We start from the raw sequence: 20,595 nt of genomic DNA on the forward strand, positions 1-20,595 counted from the left end.
TAATTAAATTGAAGTATACGGTCGTTTGTCATCTTGTTTTTCATAATATTCGTTATATTTTTTTACAAATTAATCTGTATTTACTTTTATTACTTCCTTTTTTTTAATGTTATTAATTTTTTTTTCTTTATTCAACGTGCCAAGATCTATAATAGGCATTATATGAAAAGCCCAACTGTTCTATGCGTCTGATTATGTATCTTGGCTTTAAACACGAGATGCCGACACTAAGTGGTCATTTCATGAAATACCTAATATATATAAATATATGAAAAATTGATGTGGGTACTCAAATGAAAGGCCTTGATGAGTATAACATCGGGATGAGCTTATATCTTTAGAAATGTCAATATTTCACAAGATACAAGGTCATTTCTTAATTATATATCTAGAGATAGATCATTTTCAAATGCAGCCTGAATACTTATCATAATAAATTGACTAGTAAGAATGAAATGAAACCTTGAAAAGGCACCCTCGCGGTTTCGGAATCACTGTTAAATCACAGTAAAATTTTAGTGAGATTGTAGTGAAAAGACAGTGAGATCATGATGAATTTACGGTGAAATCACTATGACATAGGGACATTAGGTGACTGTGGTTTTATGGTGATCTCAGAGTGGTTCGATAGTAAGTTCACCGTAGTCTTATCATTTTATCACAGTCGTTTCATAGTTATCTTACAACAGTTTCACCATAAATTCATAGTAATTTGATAGTAATTCCACGAGGGCACAAATTCAAATCAAGACTCACTAAATTTCACAAAAAAAAAACCGATTTTATTAAATAACTATCCTGGACACAAAATTTTTCTTAATTTTTTAATAATATAGATTTTAAAAAAATATTGTCATCTATTAATAAGAAGAAATATTTGTTATTTTTTAAATAAATTGTTAATTAAAGAAAAATATGATCATCTTTTAATAAGAGGGAATATCTGTTATTTTTTAAATAAATAATTAATTAAAGAAAAAATATGATCATAATTTAATAAGAAATATTTGAATTTTTTAGATAAGTAATTTATAAAAAAAAAAATTATTTTTTAATAAATTAAAGCATATCTCAAATGATCCAATTTGATAATTTATATCTCAGATTTTCTAATCATAAATATTCCACAATCTAACTCAATTCCAGCGACCCGCCTGGAGCAAAATCGGCAAATAATCTCAGCACTGTAAATCAGAATTATTGGAAGAAATGAAATGTAAAATAACGTACTAAGATCATAACAGTGAGAGGGCCGTAAAAACTGAAAAGAGTTGCGTAGATCTGGTATCCGAAGTTTTGACAGACATCGCAGTGCCAAGCGCCGTTGACGTATTTATGGTCATTGCCTAGGATGAGGACCGGCGGGAGACTTATGCATGCGGCGACCAGCCAGACCAGGAACACCCAGGTTAGCATGCGTCCTTTTGTCCTCTTCTGCACATAGACCAGAGGCTCTGATATAGCACGGTACCTGCATACAGACATTAAATAATAGTGAGTATAATACCGAGACATAGACATGAATATACAAACAGCGCTATTATATCCTAGAACAGAAGAGACTAGACTGCTAAAGTATGCTCCATATGGCTAATAGAACGAAGAGCAAATGAATAATTAAAGTAATAATAATAATTAACCCGGAGGTTAATTTTCAGGATTAAATTAGGTAAATGTGTCGCGTATATTCCTGAGTTTGTTCTAGATCAAACGGAAGCTCGATGAGGATGTGACGACGGTGTAAGTTTTAATTAATAATAACAATAGTTGTGTTTACATTAATAAGCGATGAGGCTACTCTCGTTGTACACGGAAAAAAGTAAACTGTAATAAATACTGGTCGATTTATAATAAGTAATGATCAACTGGTAAGATTACCATTTCAAACAGTAAAGTCGTGATTTTAACAATTACTTTATAATATTTATCATTTAAATACTACAATTTATTATTTACATGGAAGAAAATACTATTTCAAACAGTAATATTCACTATGTAAAAGTCCAAAATGTTAAAGTATAATAATTAAGAATTTTGACTTTGATATTTATCATTTCGTACCTAAAAAATGATCGCATGATATGTAAAAAATATAAACTACAGTTACTAAATTTCTATACAAGCAACGTCAATATTTACAAAGTAAAATGGTAAATTTTAAACGCAACGCTAAAAATCAAACTATAATTATTTATTTGCTTGTACTGGTAAAATATATATTTTAAGAGTAGAATTTTTACTGTTTCAAATGTTAAATTCTCCGAGTGTGAGACTTTCCCCTTCTTCTCATAGTATAGACTATGTATTGAAACGGCAATTTTTACTGTTTGAAATTGTAATTATTTAAGATTAGAAAGTCGTTATTTACTATAGTAACACGGAAAAAATTAAATTGTAACAAATAATAGTCGATGTATAATAAGTAATGATCAACTGGAAAAAATTACCATTTCAAACATTAAAATCGTGATTTTAACAATCACTTCATAATATTTATCATTTAAATACTACAATTTATTATTTACATGGAAGAAAATACTATTTCAAACAGTAATATCTGCTATAGGAAAGTCCAAAATGTTAAAGTATAATAATTAAGAATTTTGACTTTGATATTTATCATTTCGCACCTAAAAAATGATCGCATGATATGTAAAAAATATAAACTACAGTTACTAAATTTCTATACAAGCAACGTTCATATTTACAAAGTAAAATGGTAAATTTTAAACGCAACGCTAAAAATCAAACTATAATTATTTATTTGCTTGTACTGGTAAAATATATATTTTAAGAGTAGAATTTTTACTGTTTCAAATGTTAAATTCTCCGAGTGTGAGACTTTCCCCTTCTTCTCATAGTATAGACTATGTATTGAAACGGCAATTTTTACTGTTTGAAATTGTAATTATTTAAGATTAGAAAGTCGTTATTTACTATAGTAACACGGAAAAAGTAAACTGTAATAAATAATGGTCGATTTATAATAAGTAATGATCAACTAAAAGATTACCATTTCAAACAGTAAAGTCGTGATTTTAACAATTACTTTATAATATTTATCATTTAAATACTACAATTTATTATTTACATGGAAGAAAATACTATTTCAAACAGTAATATTCACTATGTAAAAGTCCAAAATGTTAAAGTATAATAATTAAGAATTTTGACTTTGATATTTATCATTTCGTACCTAAAAAATGATCGCATGATATGTAAAAAATATAAACTACAGTTACTAAATTTCTATACAAGCAACGTTCATATTTACAAAGTAAAATGGTAAATTTTAAACGCAACGCTAAAAATCAAACCATAATTATTTATTTGCTTGTACTGGTAAAATATATATTTTAAGAGTAGAATTTTTACTGTTTCAAATGTTAAATTCTCCGAGTGTGAGACTTTCCCCTTCTCCTCATAGTATAGACTAAATATTGAAACGGCAATTTTTACTGTTTGAAACTTTAATTTTTTAAGATGAGAGAGTCGTTATTTACTATAGTGACAGCTACTAATCACATTTTCGATATTAAATTATAAATTGTGGCTTGTACACTTTTTACATTAAGTTTTGTAATATTTAGACTTGTGCTACCTCAATGTCCGCTGTACTGTTTAAAACTATAATACTATAAAACTATAAAAATCAACCGGAATCTGAGTGAATTTTACAGTTTACTTTTTTCCGTGCAATGTATATGGGACACACAGAAAGAAAAATTTCTCGACTGGAGAACAAAATTCTTGGCTCAAGAAAATTTTCGAGTGCCTGAAGGAAGACCGGAGTTGTGTTGGCCGAAGTAAAAATTTTTCTTTAAATTCTATTCTTGATGGAAGTCATTTTTTCTTAATTCAAATTATCATAAATACTTGATACAATAAATTTTTGTATTTGATCAAGATTTTTAGATACTTTAGGGAAGCAGCGCCACTTACTTGAGCTGAGAAAAAAATTTTCTTACCTTGAGAAAATTTTTCTCTTGAATATTTGATACCCATTTTATATTATTTTAGCGTGCAATTATACATATTGAATGAAAAAAAATGATGAAATATTATTTGATCTTCCCATTTGACATGTTAATCAATAAAAATATTAATGAAAATTTACTTCTATCTTTATATTTAATTTTTTGGAGCAAGAGAGAAATTTTCTCAAGACAAGAAAATTAACTTTTATCAAGAACTAAATTTTTTGGAGCAAGAGGCTGAATTTTCTCTTCACAACAAGATTTTCTTGACTTAAATAAATTTTCTTGGATCGAGATACGTATTTTTTAAAGCAAGAGAACTAATTTTGTTGGAATAAGTGAAATTTCTTATGTCAAAAAAATTTTTTTTTCGCTCAAGAAAATAAGTAGGAAGAAAAATATTTTCTTGGCTCAAGTGAACCTTTTTTTCTGTGCATGAATAATTAGGATCAGTGAAGTTTTTATTTACCTGTCGACAGATATCACGCAGAGGTTCAAGATGCTGGCGGTGCAGCTGAGGACGTCGAAGCTGACCCAAATATTGCACATTGTTGGTCCCAGCGACCAGCTGCCCAAGATCTCGTAGAGCAGGGCCATTGGCATTACTAAAATCGCCACACAAAGGTCGCTTACCGCAAGGCTGACAAGCAGATAGTTGCAAGGCCGCCGCAGCTTCTTGACAAGGATTACCGCCACACAGACCAAAATGTTCCCTATTATCGTGCCTATCACGATCAAGCTCAGAACCAGGGTTAGTGCTATTGCCTGGAGAGAGAACAGTTTCAGAATATTATTAAGTCGTCTGATTTGAATTACCTGGTATTTCAACGACTGAGGGAAATCTACTGAGTACATTGCTACATTGCTAGCGGATTCAAGAAAATCCAACCATTACTATTAACGCATGAGTAACTTAATACTGTTGAGAATATTAAGTTACATATAGTAAGTTCTGTTTTTGATAATAAATTCTACTTTGTTTCAAGGTTTCGAATTAATCCTCCAGAACACAGTAAAATCCTGAAATTCAATGGAGGTCTCGAGAAATTTTGACTTTTTATGGGATTAAGTCAGAACTTTTAAATAGGTTAATCCAGAGTTTTATTCTAATTAATGCTAACTTTATTTTTAATCTATTAGACTTTGCTGAGGAAGAATAAAGTCTATAGCTATATACTTATAATTTGGTTGAATTTAAAAATGCTTCAATCACTTTTTTTAATATGATAATTAATAATTGTAACTAGCAACCTTGCAGTCACTATGTGACTGCCGTGATTTGTGAATTATAAATAAAATTTTGGTTTATTAAATAATGGCTTTTGTTAAATTGCACTGTACTTCATTGCACTGTATTTCCTAGACTGGTCACCCTATGAGCGTGACGCCGCGCTCAATTATATTTTGTTTATTACATCTTCAATATTTACTAAAATTATTCAAAAAAATTTGAATTTGTTCCTTGAACATTTTAGAATATATTAATAATTTTTTCAAACATCTTCGAAAACGTTAAATTGCTGAAAAAAAATTTGCGGGGTTTTCCTCATCGCTTGACCAGAGTCGTAAGTAGTTTTTTGTCCGCGGCATTGCCGAAAACACCTCTAGTCTCTGCCTGTCAAACGTGTATGAACTGGCAACACTGTACGCTCTAAAAGCATTGCGGCAAATCCCTCATCACTCGACCAAAGTCGTTAGGTCGCGTTTGTTGACCAGTCTAGGGTTAAATATTGACGTTTTTAAGGATATAAGCTCATCCCGATGTTACTTTCATCAAGAGCTTTCATTTGAGTACCCACATGCATTTTGATATATTTTTCATATAAACATATATGTAATATATATAAATATATGAAAAATTGATGTGGGTACTCAAATGAAAGGTCTTGATGAGTGTAATATCGAGGTGAGCTTATATCTTCAAAAATATCGTTAGATGACAAGATAGCAAAGTCAGTTCTTAATTATTGACATTTTTTAAGATATAAGCTCATCCCGATGTTATACTCATCAAGAGCTTTCATTTGAGTACCCACATGCATTTTGATATATTTTTCATATATACATATATGTAATATATATAAATATATGAAAAATTGATGTGGGTACTCAAATGAAAGGTCTTGATGAGTGTAATATCGAGGTGAGCTTATATCTTCAAAAATATCAATAGTTTACAAGATAGCAAAGTCAGTTCTTAATTATTGACATTTTTTAAGATATAAGCTCATCCCGATGTTATACTCATCAAGAGCTTTCATTTGAGTACCCACATGCATTTTGATATATTTTTCATATATACATATATGTAATATATATAAATATATGAAAAATTGATGTGGGTACTCAAATGAAAGGTCTTGATGAGTGTAATATCGAGGTGAGCTTATATCTTCAAAAATATCAATAGTTTACAAGATAGCAAAGTCAGTTCTTAATTATTGACATTTTTTAAGATATAAGCTCATCCCGATGTTATACTCATCAAGAGCTTTCATTTGAGTACCCACATGCATTTTGATATATTTTTCATATATACATATATGTAATATATATAAATATATGAAAAATTGATGTGGGTACTCAAATGAAAGGTCTTGATGAGTGTAATATCGAGGTGATATCTTCAAAAATATCAATAGTTGACAAGATAGCAAAGTCAGTTCTTAATTATTGACATTTTTTAAGATATAAGCTCATCCCGATGTTATACTCATCAAGAGCTTTCATTTGAGTACCCACATGCATTTTTATATATTTTTCATATATACATATATATAATATATATAAATATATGAAATATATGAAAAATTGATGTGGGTGCTCAAATGAAAGGTCTTGATGAGTGTAACATCGGGATGAGCTTATATCTTTAAAAATGTCAATATTTCACAAGATATAAGGTCATTTCTTAATTATGTATCTTGAGAAAGAATATTTTCGATTGCAACCTAAATGCTTGTCATCATAAAGTGACTAATAGCAAGAATGATATGAAATCTTAAAAAGGCACAAATTCAAATCAAGACCTTAGCAATGACACTAAATTAATTGTTATTAAATGATCTATCAGCATTTCATTAAAATTTAAAATTAAATTTATTTGTAAGCCTTTAATTAATTAATTAATTAATTTTGTACTGAGTTATATTATATACAAATGTAAACCAATGTATCTTAAATACTGATAGCTCTGAGGGAGCTTAAATTTCAGAATCAAATAAAATTTATTATCTATTTATCTATCTAATTGCTTGGTTAATTATTGTTTCTAAAAAGCGCTGCTAAACTTTTCTATCATTCAAGTTGACATATTGGATTGAAGAAATAATTTTTTCAAGATTGTAAACTATTGATAAAAATATTTTAAAAATACATATTCTCTAAAAAAACCTTCAATTCAACGAGTTCTGATTCAATCTTATAAAAATAACAAGATTGTGATTTATTGTAGTAAAAGTTGAACAGAAAACTCAATCGTAAATTTTATAAGATTTCATCAAATATTTTATCATCATAAAACTTTTCTATATTTATAACCAATTTGTAAGTTTTAAAATATATGAAAATCAATAATTGCTTAAAATGCCAACTTGTAGGTGACAGAAAAAGATTTAAGGTCCAGCGTTCAAGATCGCAGTAATTATTAGCAAGGAACAACTGAAATAGAATCTACTCAATAAAGCACCAGGTTGTACACCTTTGTGAATGTAGGTGATACTAGGATAAATTGGAGGTATTGATTTGTTTTATCGTTACCTGATAGGTAGTGTACGGCGAATTCGGTCCGGGGAATCCCTGAAAAACATACTCGGGATCTGTGGTTGAATTCGGCGTTCTTAGCCAAGTTGTTTCCGTATTAAAGTCCTTGCCCTCCATACGATGCTAGCCAGAGCATTGAAGCATCCCAAGCGCCCCTTTGCTCTCTGGCTACTTTATTTATCTCATCAATAATTCTATTCCATTTTCACAGCTCCTGCTGGTGGCAGTTTTTTTGAGCGGTTCAATTTTTAGGACATCCAGGAGCAGCCGAGTTCATTCCCGGTATTTTATTTTATTCATCAACGAATTCCATTCAAAATAAACTCCCATTTATACAGAGACAAAATTTGATAGCGTCACCTTCCTTTGCCAGCAGCCCGCAATCGACAGCACGACATGCTGACATTTCAAATTCGCTGAAAAATAAATTCAATCAACTCAACACTTGCTTTAATTCAATAGCAATTTATTTTTTTAATGTTTTTTCTTTTACACGGAAAAAAGTAAACTGTAAAAAATAATAGTCGATTACCATTTCAAACAGTAAAATCGTGATTTTAACAAACATTTTATAATATTTATCACTTAAATGCTATAATTTATTATTTACAAGGAAGAAAATACTATTTCAAACAGCCATATTAAAGCAAATTTTAAGGGAGTTGGGAAAGAACGGATAGGGGAAAAGGGGGAGACCTACTCAGTGGGAAATTTTCCGTAATTGAAAAATTAATCAGACAGCCCAGACTGGGAATCGAACCCAGATCTCTCGGTTACGCGCCAAGGGCTCTACCAGTTAAGCTATCCGAGACAAGTTCTGACTACTTTATTCAGTCACGTATATAAGACCCACCGAGCAAACAACGCCACCGTCCATCTTACGGTAAAGAGCCATATTAAAGCAAATTTTAAGGGAGTTGGGAAAGAACGGATAGGGGAAAGGGGGGGACCTACTCAGTGGGAATTTTTCCGTAATTGAAAAAATAATCAGACAGCCCAGACTGGGAATCGAACCCAGATCTCCCGGTTACGCGCCAAGGGCTCAATATTAGCCAAGGGCTAATATTTGCTATGTTAAAGTATGATAATTAAGAATTTTGACTTTGATATTTTATCATTTCGTACCTAAAAAATGATCGCATGACATGTAAAAAAATATAAACTACAGTTACAAATTTCTATACAAGCAACTTCAATATTTACAAAGTAAAATGGTAAATTTTAAACACAACGCTAAAAATCAAACTATAATTATTGATTTGCTTGGACTGGTACAATATATATTTTAAGAGTAGAATTTTTACTGTTTCAAATGTTGAATTCTTCGAGTGTGAGACCTTCTTTTTCTCCTCATAGTATAGGCTAAATATTGAAACGGCAATCTTTACTGTTTGAAACTGTAATTTTTTAAGATGAGAGAGTCGTTATTTACTATAGTGTGAGTTACTAATCACATTTTCGATATCAAATTATAAATTGTGGCTTGTACACTTTTACATTAAGTTTTGTAACATTTAGATTTGTACCACCCTGATGTCCACTGTACTGTATGAAACTAAAAATTAACCGAAAACTGAGTGAATTTTACACGGAAAAAAGTAAACTGTAATAAATGATAGTCAATTTATAATAATTAATGGTCAACTGGAAAAATTACCATTTCAAACAATAAAATCTTCATTTTAATAATCACTTTATAATATTTATCATTTAAATACTACAATTTATTATTTACATGGAAGAAAATACTATTTCAAACAGTAATATTCGCTATGTCAAAGTCCAAAATGTTTAAGTATAACAATTAAGAATTTTGACTTTGATATTTATCATTTCGTACCTAAAAAATGACCGCATGATATGTAAAAAATATAAACTACAATTACTAAATTTCTATACAAGCAACGTCAATATTTACAAAGTAAAATGGTAAATTTTAAACGCAACGCTAAAAATCAAACTATAATTATTGATTTGCTTGGACTGGTACAATATATATTTTAAGAGTAGAATTTTTACTGTTTCAAATGGTAAATTCTCCGAGTGTGAGACCTTCCCCTTCTTCTCATAGTATAGACTATATATTGAAACGGCAATTTTTACTGTTTGAAACTGTAATTTTTTAAGATGAGAGAGTCGTTATTTACACAGAAAAAAAAATTTCTTGACTGAAGAACAAAATTCGTGGCTCAAGAAAATTTTCGAGTTCCTGAAGGAAGACCGGAGTTGTGTTGGCCGAAGTAAAAATTTTTCTTTAAATTCTACTCTTGATGGAAATCATTTTTTCTTAATTCAAATTATCATAAATACTTGATACAATAAATTTTTGTATTTGATCAAGATTTTTAGATACTTTAGGGAAGCAGCGCCACCTACTTTAGCTGAGAAAAAAATTTTCTCACCTTGAGAAAATTTTTCTCTTGAATATTTGATACCCATTTTATATTATTTTAGCGTGCAATTATACATATTGAATGAAAAAAAATGATGAAATATTATTTGATCTTCCCATTTGACATGTTAATCAATAAAAATATTAATTCAAATTTACTTTCTATCTTTATATTTAATTTTTTGGAGCAAGAGAGAAATTTTCTCAAGATAAGAAAATTAACTTCTATCAAGAACTAAATTTTTTGGAGCAAGAGGCTGAATTTTCTCAAAACAACAAGATTTTCTTGACTTAAATAAATTTTCTTGGATCAAGATACGTATTTCTTAAAGCAGGAGAGTTAATTTTGTCGGAATAAGTGAAATTTCTTGTCAAAAAAAAATTTTTTGCTCAAGAAAATAATTAGGAAGAAAAATATATTCTTAGCTCAAGTGAACCTTTTTTTCTGTGTACTATAGTGACAGCTACTAACCACATTTTCGATATCAAATCCTAAATTGTGGCTTGTACATTTTCTAAATTAAATTTTGTAATATTTACATTTGTGCCACCCCGACGTCCGCTGTACTGTTTAAAACTATAAAAATTACCGAGAATCCGATTGAATTTTACAGTTTACTTTTTTCCTTATATCCTCTATTTATACATTATTAAATTACAATGTTATTTTTATTTTTTTTCAGTATTTACCTCCGTTAATCGCCAGAATTCGCTTTCAGTTAAAAAAAGCTCATGTATTTTATAAAATAGTGGATTGTTTTCCAGCCGTCGGTGAAAGCATCTCTCCAGGGATTTATTTAAGCTCACACATCTTTGTAGAAAACAGAGTCATGTAATTTTCACCTGAAAGCACACATGCCGATTATATTGCATTGTTGGTATAATAATTATAATAATTATTTTAATGTTTCAAATATTTCAGTAGCATCAGAAACAGCAGGCTCAAGTAAACGCTTGAGAAAATAATCCTGCATTGTACCATTTGTTATTTTTATCCGGACACAAACACTTTAAAGGACAGAATGAAGATGAAAATTTAAATTTTAATCGTTATTGTTATTATATTACGGGAGAATTTTTGAGATAAATTTAATTAAAATAACAGGTACGTGTAATTTCTTTTGCCAATGTCACCAGTATTATTTAACTAATCCTCTTACAAATGCATCAGCGACTTGTACATTTAATCGAATCCTTTTACAGCTCTCTTTACTTCTCTCTGCACTATTTTTCCATCTAAAAACGTATCATTTCACCGTTTCAGCGACTCTTATTATATTCAGAATATAAAATTTTAATAAAAACCAGTGCATCTTCCGCTTTTTTCTTTATCTTCATATTTCAAATCTAAGAAACTCAACTCTATTTAAACTCTTTTATCTTTTATTAATTTCGATTGCGCTATATTGCTGCTGTTGATTCCCCGATGTACTTTGCGTCATTTAAATAATCTATTTTTTTTATTTTTCATTAAAAAAACCACATTCCAATAAATTTTTTCGATCTAAATTTACTTTTATTTATTTGTTAAGATTTAATAATTGATCAAAAATTTTGTTTTGAGTTTTCAGCCGAAACTAAAACCATAAATAAATAACAAATAATATTTACTATTTAGTTCTGATAAAAGAGACAAATATTGCCAGGAAGAAATGAAGCTTGAAAATTTATCGGGGATTAAAATCAATACAAATATGAGTCAGAGCTAATAACTGGAATGAATGTCAAAATTAATTTGTTTACTAATAACTTTTGGTACAGTTTACTTGTTTGACTTTTTTTGTGTTTAGTATTGACACACATGAAATTTTTATGACCTATTTGTGATATTATAGCGTTATATATTTATAGTGATTAATATCATAAATTGAAAAAATTTATTATCAATTTCTTGATCGTAAAACTTTTATGACTCTGAAATTAATTTATAATTTATTTGATAAAATATTTATAAAAAATTTCATATCTATAAAATTATATTTAAATTAATTATTCAAATAATATTAAAGTTAGCCGACGTTTTTAATTTTTGTCAGTTATGTATATTATTAAGAGAGTAAGAAAAATTCTCATATAATTCTCACCGATAGTCAATTTATTATGATAAGTATTTAGGCTGCATTCGAAAATGCTCTATCTCTAGATACATAATTAGGAAATGACCTTGTATCTTGTCAACTATTGACATTTTTAAAGATATAAGCTCATTCCGATGTTATACTCATCAAGACCTTTCATTTGAGTACCCACATCAATTTTTCATATATTTCATATATTTATATATATTATATATATGAATATATGAAAAATATATCAAAAATGCATGTGGGTATTCAAATGAAAGCTCTTGATGAGTGTAACATCAGGATGAGCTTGTATTTTTAAAAACGTCAATAGTTAAAAAAGTACAGTGCAATTTAACATAATTAAGAAATGACCTTGTATCTTGTGAACTACTGACATTTTTAGAGATATAAGCTCACCATGATATTTTACTCATCAAGACCTTTCATTTAAGTACCTACATCAATTTTTCATATATTTATATATATATGTATATATGAAAAATATATCAAAATGCATGTGGGTACTCAAATGAAAGCTTTTAATGAGTGTAACATAATGATGAGATTGTATCTTTAAAAACGTCAATAGTGAAGAAAGTACAGTCCAATTTAACATAATTAAAAAATGACCTTGTATCTCGTGAACTACTGACATTTTTAAAGATATAAGCTCACTCCGACATTACACTCATCGAGACCTTTCATTTGAGTACCCACATCAATTTTTCATATATTTCATATATTTATATATATTATATATATGAATATATGAAAAATATATCAAAAATGCATGTGGGTATTCAAATGAAAGCTCTTGATGAGTGTAACATCAGGATGAGCTTGTATTTTTAAAAACGTCAATAGTTAAAAAAGTACAGTGCAATTTAACATAATTAAGAAATGACCTTGTATCTTGTGAACTACTGATATTTTTAAAGATATAAGCTCACTCCGACATTACACTCATCGAGACCTTTCATTTGAGTACCCACATCAATTTTTCATATATTTATATATATTATATATATGTATATATATAGTAGCGGCATGATGGCCGAGCGGGTTAAGTCATTATCCCGTTAGTTCGCTCGCACATCATGCCGTGAGGCGAGGGTTCGAGCCCCGACGGTTGCTCGAATAGTTCCAACACCAACCGTCGGGGGTCGCTCCGGTAGCCGAACTGTACTGGCATGGGTTTTCTTTGTGGTTTCCCCATCGCCACTATTCCAACAACCGATAGAAAGGGGTGAGGAATAGGGTAAATACAGTACAGAAAGCACAAGTTGGTCCACAGCCGCAGTGATGATAATAATAAAGAGTTGAATATATAAATGTGTGAAAAATAAGGTTGATTATGTAGTGAAAATACAGGAGTGAAAAGAGGATGTGCTGGGGTCCAAAAAACTGTTGAATAAACAAGGACAGTATAAAAACACAGGTATACAAGTAAAAATCGAAATAAATATATATGTATATATGAAAAATACATAAAAATGCATGTGGGTACTCAAATGAAAGCTCTTGATAAGCGTTACATCGGGATGAGCTTATATCTTTAAAAACGTCAATATTTAAGAAATTACAGTGCAATTTAACAAAATTCATTATTTAATAAGGCAAAATTTTATTTATCTGTAGTTCACAAGTCACATAGTGACTGCAAGGTTGCTAGTTAAATTAAATCTAAAAAATATTTTTTAAAAATTGCACTTATTGTTTTTCAAGTTTTTTACGAATGAAATTTTTTTTTTATTAAAAAAAAAAATTTCTAAATGTCGGCTAACTTAATTTTTATTATTCAAATCGCGTTCACAGATAAAAATTTAAATTTAACAACATTCTACAATTTTTTCAGCAAAAGCTGCTACATTGTTCTACTTAAAAAAAAAGCCTGAACTTAAATTCAATAGCCAATAGAAAATAAAAAAAGGACTATTAACTTGAGTATGTAAATAAAATAAATAAAATCAATCGGTGACTTCTTTTGTAAACTGGAATTCAAACTTCGGCGCTTTCACTAGAGATTAATTTTCATTGTGCCGATAAAAAAAAACACCGGATCGGAGATGTATTTAATTCAGAGCGTATTTTGACATTTTTCCAGCTATCATATCGCGGTCAACCGATTTTATGGACCGTAGTGATTAATGGTCAGTATTTTTCGGTATTTACCGCATGTATGCCCAAGTATTTATTGATAATAACCGCAAATAAATTTTAGCGTTGCTGGAGAGCCGTAGACAGGTTTAATGTGAAGCACTTCCAGCCGAAGGAGGTTTATATTAAAGGATGAGCAGTATTCGGTATGAAAAATAAAAAAATATAAAACAAATAGACCGCAGGACAATTGAACCGGTCAATCAAGTGGCGTGTGTGCAACAAGCTGGCTCTCTTTAGCGTCCATACTATCTGTAGATGTCAACCGATCGATTCAGTGTTAGCTGCGTCAGCAAATCCATATTTGTATCACCTGTACGTCGATTGAAAACTACTGAATTTCTCACCCTTTATATTTTTCTCTCAGCTCTTTTATATCTTCTCCATTATTTCATGTGTTGCGTTATATCTACAACACAATAAACATTCTATTCAAATACTTGCATTCTATCCAATATTTACTCGTTGTCCTTCTCGTTTTGTCTCTATACATACAAATACATTCGTTATCTGAACCGTAATACAATTGTCGGTTAAACGAACACAACGTATGTTATTCTTGGTTGTTGCCTTCGATTTTTAAAATAAATTACTGCTTTTAATCATTCAAATTCCAAATTTTCTTCTTTCAATATTTTTAGTAGATTTCATAAAAATCTAACTATTGTATTTGTCCTTATGACGTAAATTTCCATAAATTTTGTTATATTTCGACCTAACTCGACGAACTGAGTCAGAAAATACATATGGTTCGAAAGTTTATATATGTATGTATATATATATATATATATATATATATATACATATATATATATATACGATATGCTTGCTTGTCACGACGATAGCGTCAACAATTCTTAAGGGATCTCAATGAAACTCAACATACTTATTCTATCGACTATTAGGAAGGTCAAGTTCAAATATGAGCTTAATCGGTTAGATAGTTTAGAAATTACAGCATTTAAAAATTTTAAAATTTTGAAAATTTGATACTTTCACTACTTCTCCCTCAAATAACTTTTGAACGCGTCGAGTTATTCGATTCCTGTAAATTGCATCTAAAAGCTGAGAAATTAAACTTCAATTTATGTGCTCACATTTTTTTTTAAAGCAAAAAAAAATCCATCTTTGGATCTTTTTTAAGAAATTTTACTCTTGCAATCGTTTCGTTTTTTCGTTCGTTGTATGAATGTTACAGATTATCCTTTAATGTAAGAACTAAAAAATATATGAATTTTCAATTAATAAATCAGGAATTTCGTCATATTTAAAAATATGATGCGAAAATCTGTGTAATGACAGATTTTTTTTTTTTGTATATCCTAGTAGTTTTTTTTATTGTTATGAAATCTACTTCCATTTCGGCTGCCGAATGGCCTTTTTTTTTAATCCATTGAATATTTTTATATTCTTCAAATTTCTTGCAAGCTTCTCTTTTAAAATTATTTGGACAAAATTTATTACACTAAAGTTAACTGATATAAATTTTATAATAATAAAGCTAGCCGACGTTTTTAGATGAAAATTAAGTTAGCCGACATTTAAAAATTTTTACAATTTTTTTTATTGAAGAAAATTATTACAAAAAATTAAAAAAAAAAAATTGACTCGTAAAAAACTTGAAAAACTGTAAGTGCAATTAAAAAAAAAATTTTTTAGTTCTAATTTAATAAATAGGCAAAATCAAAAAATCAAAAATGTCGGCTAACTTTATTGTTATTAAAGTTAGCTGTTACTTCATAATTTTTTAATTTTCTTCAACAAATAAATGTGTTGAAAAAAATTATTTTCAAAAAATTGAATATTAATTTATTAAAATTTCTAAATGTAAATTTTTTTTGTCCTAATTTATTTGTTAAAAATATTATTAAAATTAATTTAGCAGATATTTAACAATATTTAGAATTTTTCTAACAAATAAATTATGGAAATAAAAATTGACATGTAGAAAATTTAAAAAATTAAAAATGCAATTTTTTAACAATAATTTTTTAGAATTAATTTAATTGTTAAATAAAATTAAAACTGACTTTAATGTCATTTAAAATTATCGAATATCTACTGAATTAATTTTCATGACATTTTTTTATTTTGTTTAATTTATTAAATTAGAACTATAAATTTTTTTTTAAGTTACACTTACAATTTTTTAAATATCAGCTAACTTTATTTTCATATAAATTTTTTATAATTTTATAACAATAAAATTATTATGAAAAAAATTTAATGAAAAAACTCCACATGTAAAAATTAAATCAAAATTGTTAATTAAAATTTTTTAAAGCATTTTTGTATTGTTCTTGATTTGTAAAAAAATAAAAAATTGTCAGCTAACTTTACTATCATCCTATCCAAAAAATTTTTAGAATACAAATAAAACTTTCTCTTGAGGTAAGAATTAATTTTGAGTTCATCAAAATAAATCAAGTCAGATATTACCAATTTATCCACAGACTCGGTAGAATCTGGCGCCAAGTTCCGTTCAAATCCGTTGTAAACGGAGCGCCAGACTACCGACTATGTTTACTGTAAGCAGAACGGTATTTTGAGGTTGCAAAATTTTATTTAATTCTACGGTACTTCTTGTTCCTAAATTTTATATTATAACAGTAATTCATGCTTTATTTTACTGATATTAATTAATTATATTTAATTATAATAATTAATCTACTTGAAATTACTAAATTTTATCAGCACAAACTATAGCAAGCTCAAAAATTTCGATCCTGACTTTTTTTCTATGTAAAAAGTGACATGCCACAGACTAAATAATTCGAGAATGCATGGTAATCTTCCAATAGATGGGAAACTACAGTTAAAAAAATACATTTCAAAGCTTGCATCGACATTCGCCAGGGTGCGCTGGAATTGTTTTTACATAAACTGTAGCTTCAAGAGGATAGTTTGCTATAAAAAATGCAGCCAACGCGAGATTTAAGGTATTACCCTCGCGACTTCCGTCGTCAAAAGTTTATGCCAGAGTGTATGGTACACATACCAGATAGCCATTATTGACAAGCCTAAAACTTTTTGTCGTTTATGTACTTATTTCAGCCAATCACGAAGGAGATACTGATCGTTTGAAAAGTCTGGCAACACTGCGTGAGCGTTAAGATATTTTATAGTGGTTATACTGTAGTGTTTTGGACTGGCTGTAGACTTATCTCTGTTTTGATACATGCGTTTATTTATTTATTTACATACATTGAAAGATTAATATATATTATTATATTAAAATTGTTAACTTTTTGAATTTTTAATAAATATAAAAAAAATTAAAATTAATTCAGCCGACATTTAAAAATTTTTAGAATTTTTTTTTATTGAAAAAATGATTACAAAAAAATAAAAAAAAAATTTCACTTGAAAAAAACTTCAAAAACTGTAAATGCAATATAAAAATATTTTTTTTTTTCTAATTTAATTATTAAAAAAAAGTCAAAAAATTAAAAATGTTGGCTAACTTTAGTATCATAAAAAAATACTTATTTTCATAAAATAATCATAGTTTTTTTTTTAAATAAATAAAATTAATAACTATAATATTACACCTAATGTAAATTAAACTTTTCAAATTTGTCAGCGCATGCGCGTCTCATACTTCTTTCGCGGCTAACAAAACTTGCGCTGTTGCCACAGCTTTATTAACGTATCCCCTCCTCAGTTAAAGTCTGGTAAATTTTTCATTACTTATTAATAAATATCTCTGAAACTGTGTGGTAATTATCAATGAATTTTTTTTTTTTTTAATTGTTTAGTTGTTAGTTAACGTTACTCTAGTTTTTTAAAAAGATCCTAAGAAAAGTTTCTAAGATATAAAAATGTTTGTAGGTAAATTTTCGATATCCCGTATACTGTAATGTATAAGAGCGTTCAAAACTCAAACTTTAAAATTAAATATCTCGGAAACTAGATGGTAAAAAATTCTCAAATTGCGCCAATCGACGCAGAATTATATGAAAATTAATCTACCAAAATTAAAAAAAAATCCTAAGAAAACGACTTTGGCGAGGGTACTACCTTAAGTTGGTACCAATTGTAAATTTTTATTATAATTACAAAAAATACTAAAATCCGAACAAAAACAGTTTCACTGTAAAAAAAATCGCGCCAAGTCCACGTTCATAAGACTATTAAGAAAAATAAATTTCTTATTTCTTTACAAAAAGATATAAAATAAAAAAATTAAAAAATCCAAGTAACCGATATGATTGTATTTGATTTTCGGAAATTAAAAAAAATTTTATTGTAAATTTAAAAATTAAAAAAAAAATTTTGGAACGTACTTGGTGTGCGTCATTGTGTATTTCAATTTTTTTAAAGTCCTAGCAAATAGATTTTACGAATTTCATTAAAAGTAAAATATTTTGCAACCACGCACACTAAATACGTTCCAAAATTTTTTTTTAATTTTCAAATTTACAATAAAATTTTTTTTAATTTCCGAAAATCAAATACAATCATATCGGTTACTTGGATTTTTTAATTTTTTTATTTTATATCTTTTTGTAAAGAAATAAGAAATTTTTTTTTCTTAATAGTCTTATGAACGTGGACTTGGCGCGATTTTTTTTACAGTGAAACTGTTTTTGTTCGGATTATACTACCCAGTGTTCTGGTTTTAATTATTTTTCTTCATACTCAAAACAGTTAACAAAGGTTGTGTTCAGGTTTGCTAACAATAACAAAGTTCTTAACAGAACTTGTACGTAAAGTGAAGCAAACTTGACTTCACTCCTTAGAGTATATGTGTCTAAAAATTACAAGGTATAGTTAAGTAACTTCGGAACTTTTCGGGAGTTTAAATTTGAACAGCCGAAAAGTCTCGACTGAAGTTTGTTACACTTAATGGCGTCCCTTGTGAGAAGATATGGTTTTATAAATTATTAACCTAATTGTAGAGTATTATTTATAGGATAGAGTGAATAATTTTGGAAAATACTTTGTAATGTTGAATTATATCTTCTCTAGGGATGAAAATAAAAATTACCGGAGCTGAATTTCAGTTAAATCGTGGTGATTAATTGTTTGTTGGGTTGTTAATGTTAAAATTTATCTGTAATTAATTATATCTGTAACTAGCCGTGAGAGGTTGGAAAAGTGCAGCGTAACGACAAAAATTTAACTGTATACTTCATCATACCATATATTTATTGTAATTTTATCTTAGAAAGTTATAGCAGCCAGATCTGTCATCAAAAATAATTTATTATACTTTGTAAGTTTGTTAAGGAGGTCCTTTCGCCGCCAATGTAAAATAAAAAATATTAGATTATGAGTAAATTTAATTTTTTTCTAATAGTTAAGGTCCTTATTTATCTTATAGTGAGGTTTAAATTATACTTTACCGGACAAATTTTTGAAAAAATAACATTTTTAAATGTTAGTACACAGTAAAAAATATTGTGTATTTGTGTCGAAAACGGTTTGTGTTAAAAATTGTAGTGTGTTAAAATAACACAAAGTTTGTGTTACTTTATTTTGTAACATAAAAAATGTGTTATACACTCTTCATTAACACATTTTGTATGTTACTGTGGAATTAACGCAAAGTTTGTGTTAAAATCTCCATCAATATAACATTAACTTTGTGTTAACAGCGCGTCGGTTCTTTACTTTACGCAGCAACCGTTTTCACAAAGTGAGCGTCATCATTGGCATCTATTTTGTTGGTGTTTTGAGTGTTAATAATAGAGTTATTTATTCGAAAAATTAAAGATAAAGTGAGTTTATAATACGAACAAAAAAATTGATGTAATCAACGGTGAGTGATTATTTATTTATTATTGAAATTTCTGAATACTGTAGATAACCTTTCTTTCTTCAAAGATAACCTTAAAATTTGTTTTTATAAAATTAAGTACTCTTAATAGTAGATATTGAAAAAATATTCTCTGTAAAATTTATGATTATTATAAATTAAAATTTCTGAATTTTTAACTGCCAGTTAGTGATTTTGTTTTTATTAATTTTTTTTTTTTTTTTATACCAAGTATACAATACTAAAATTTATTTTGACGTAAGTTTTATTTTTTTTTAGATAAGTGGGAATTCATCTAACATTCAAAAATTTGATGTAAATCAAAGTCAAAAAGTGACTGTCATGTTTATTCTGGAGTGGAAAAATACTAAAGTTTGAGCCAAACTAAATTTGCCTGATACGTTTAACAACCTTGTTTTAAAAGATTAATCTTCATTATAACTAATTATTTCTTATAATCTAATATTCTTATAATCTAAT

The 20,595-nt window shown here is 28.2% G+C and overlaps 1 protein-coding gene across 1 annotated transcript in view; it reads right to left on the reverse strand.

Moving 5' to 3' along the window:
- Nucleotides 1–20,595, reverse strand: part of LOC123264087 (5-hydroxytryptamine receptor 1) — a 42,430-nt gene that overhangs the window by 15,133 nt on the left and 6,702 nt on the right. Inside the window, exons 2-5 of the mRNA XM_044727156.1 lie at nt 10,822–10,974; nt 7,737–8,155; nt 4,447–4,742; nt 1,231–1,471 (exon numbers count right to left, since the gene is read on the reverse strand). Of these exons, the coding sequence (XP_044583091.1) occupies nt 1,231–1,471; nt 4,447–4,742; nt 7,737–7,856 (657 nt within the window). The 5' untranslated portion in view covers nt 7,857–8,155; nt 10,822–10,974. The remainder of the gene's footprint in view (nt 1–1,230; nt 1,472–4,446; nt 4,743–7,736; nt 8,156–10,821; nt 10,975–20,595) is intronic.

This window comes from Cotesia glomerata, linkage group LG1, assembly GCF_020080835.1.
Source record: "Cotesia glomerata isolate CgM1 linkage group LG1, MPM_Cglom_v2.3, whole genome shotgun sequence".
NCBI lineage: Eukaryota > Metazoa > Arthropoda > Insecta > Hymenoptera > Braconidae > Cotesia > Cotesia glomerata.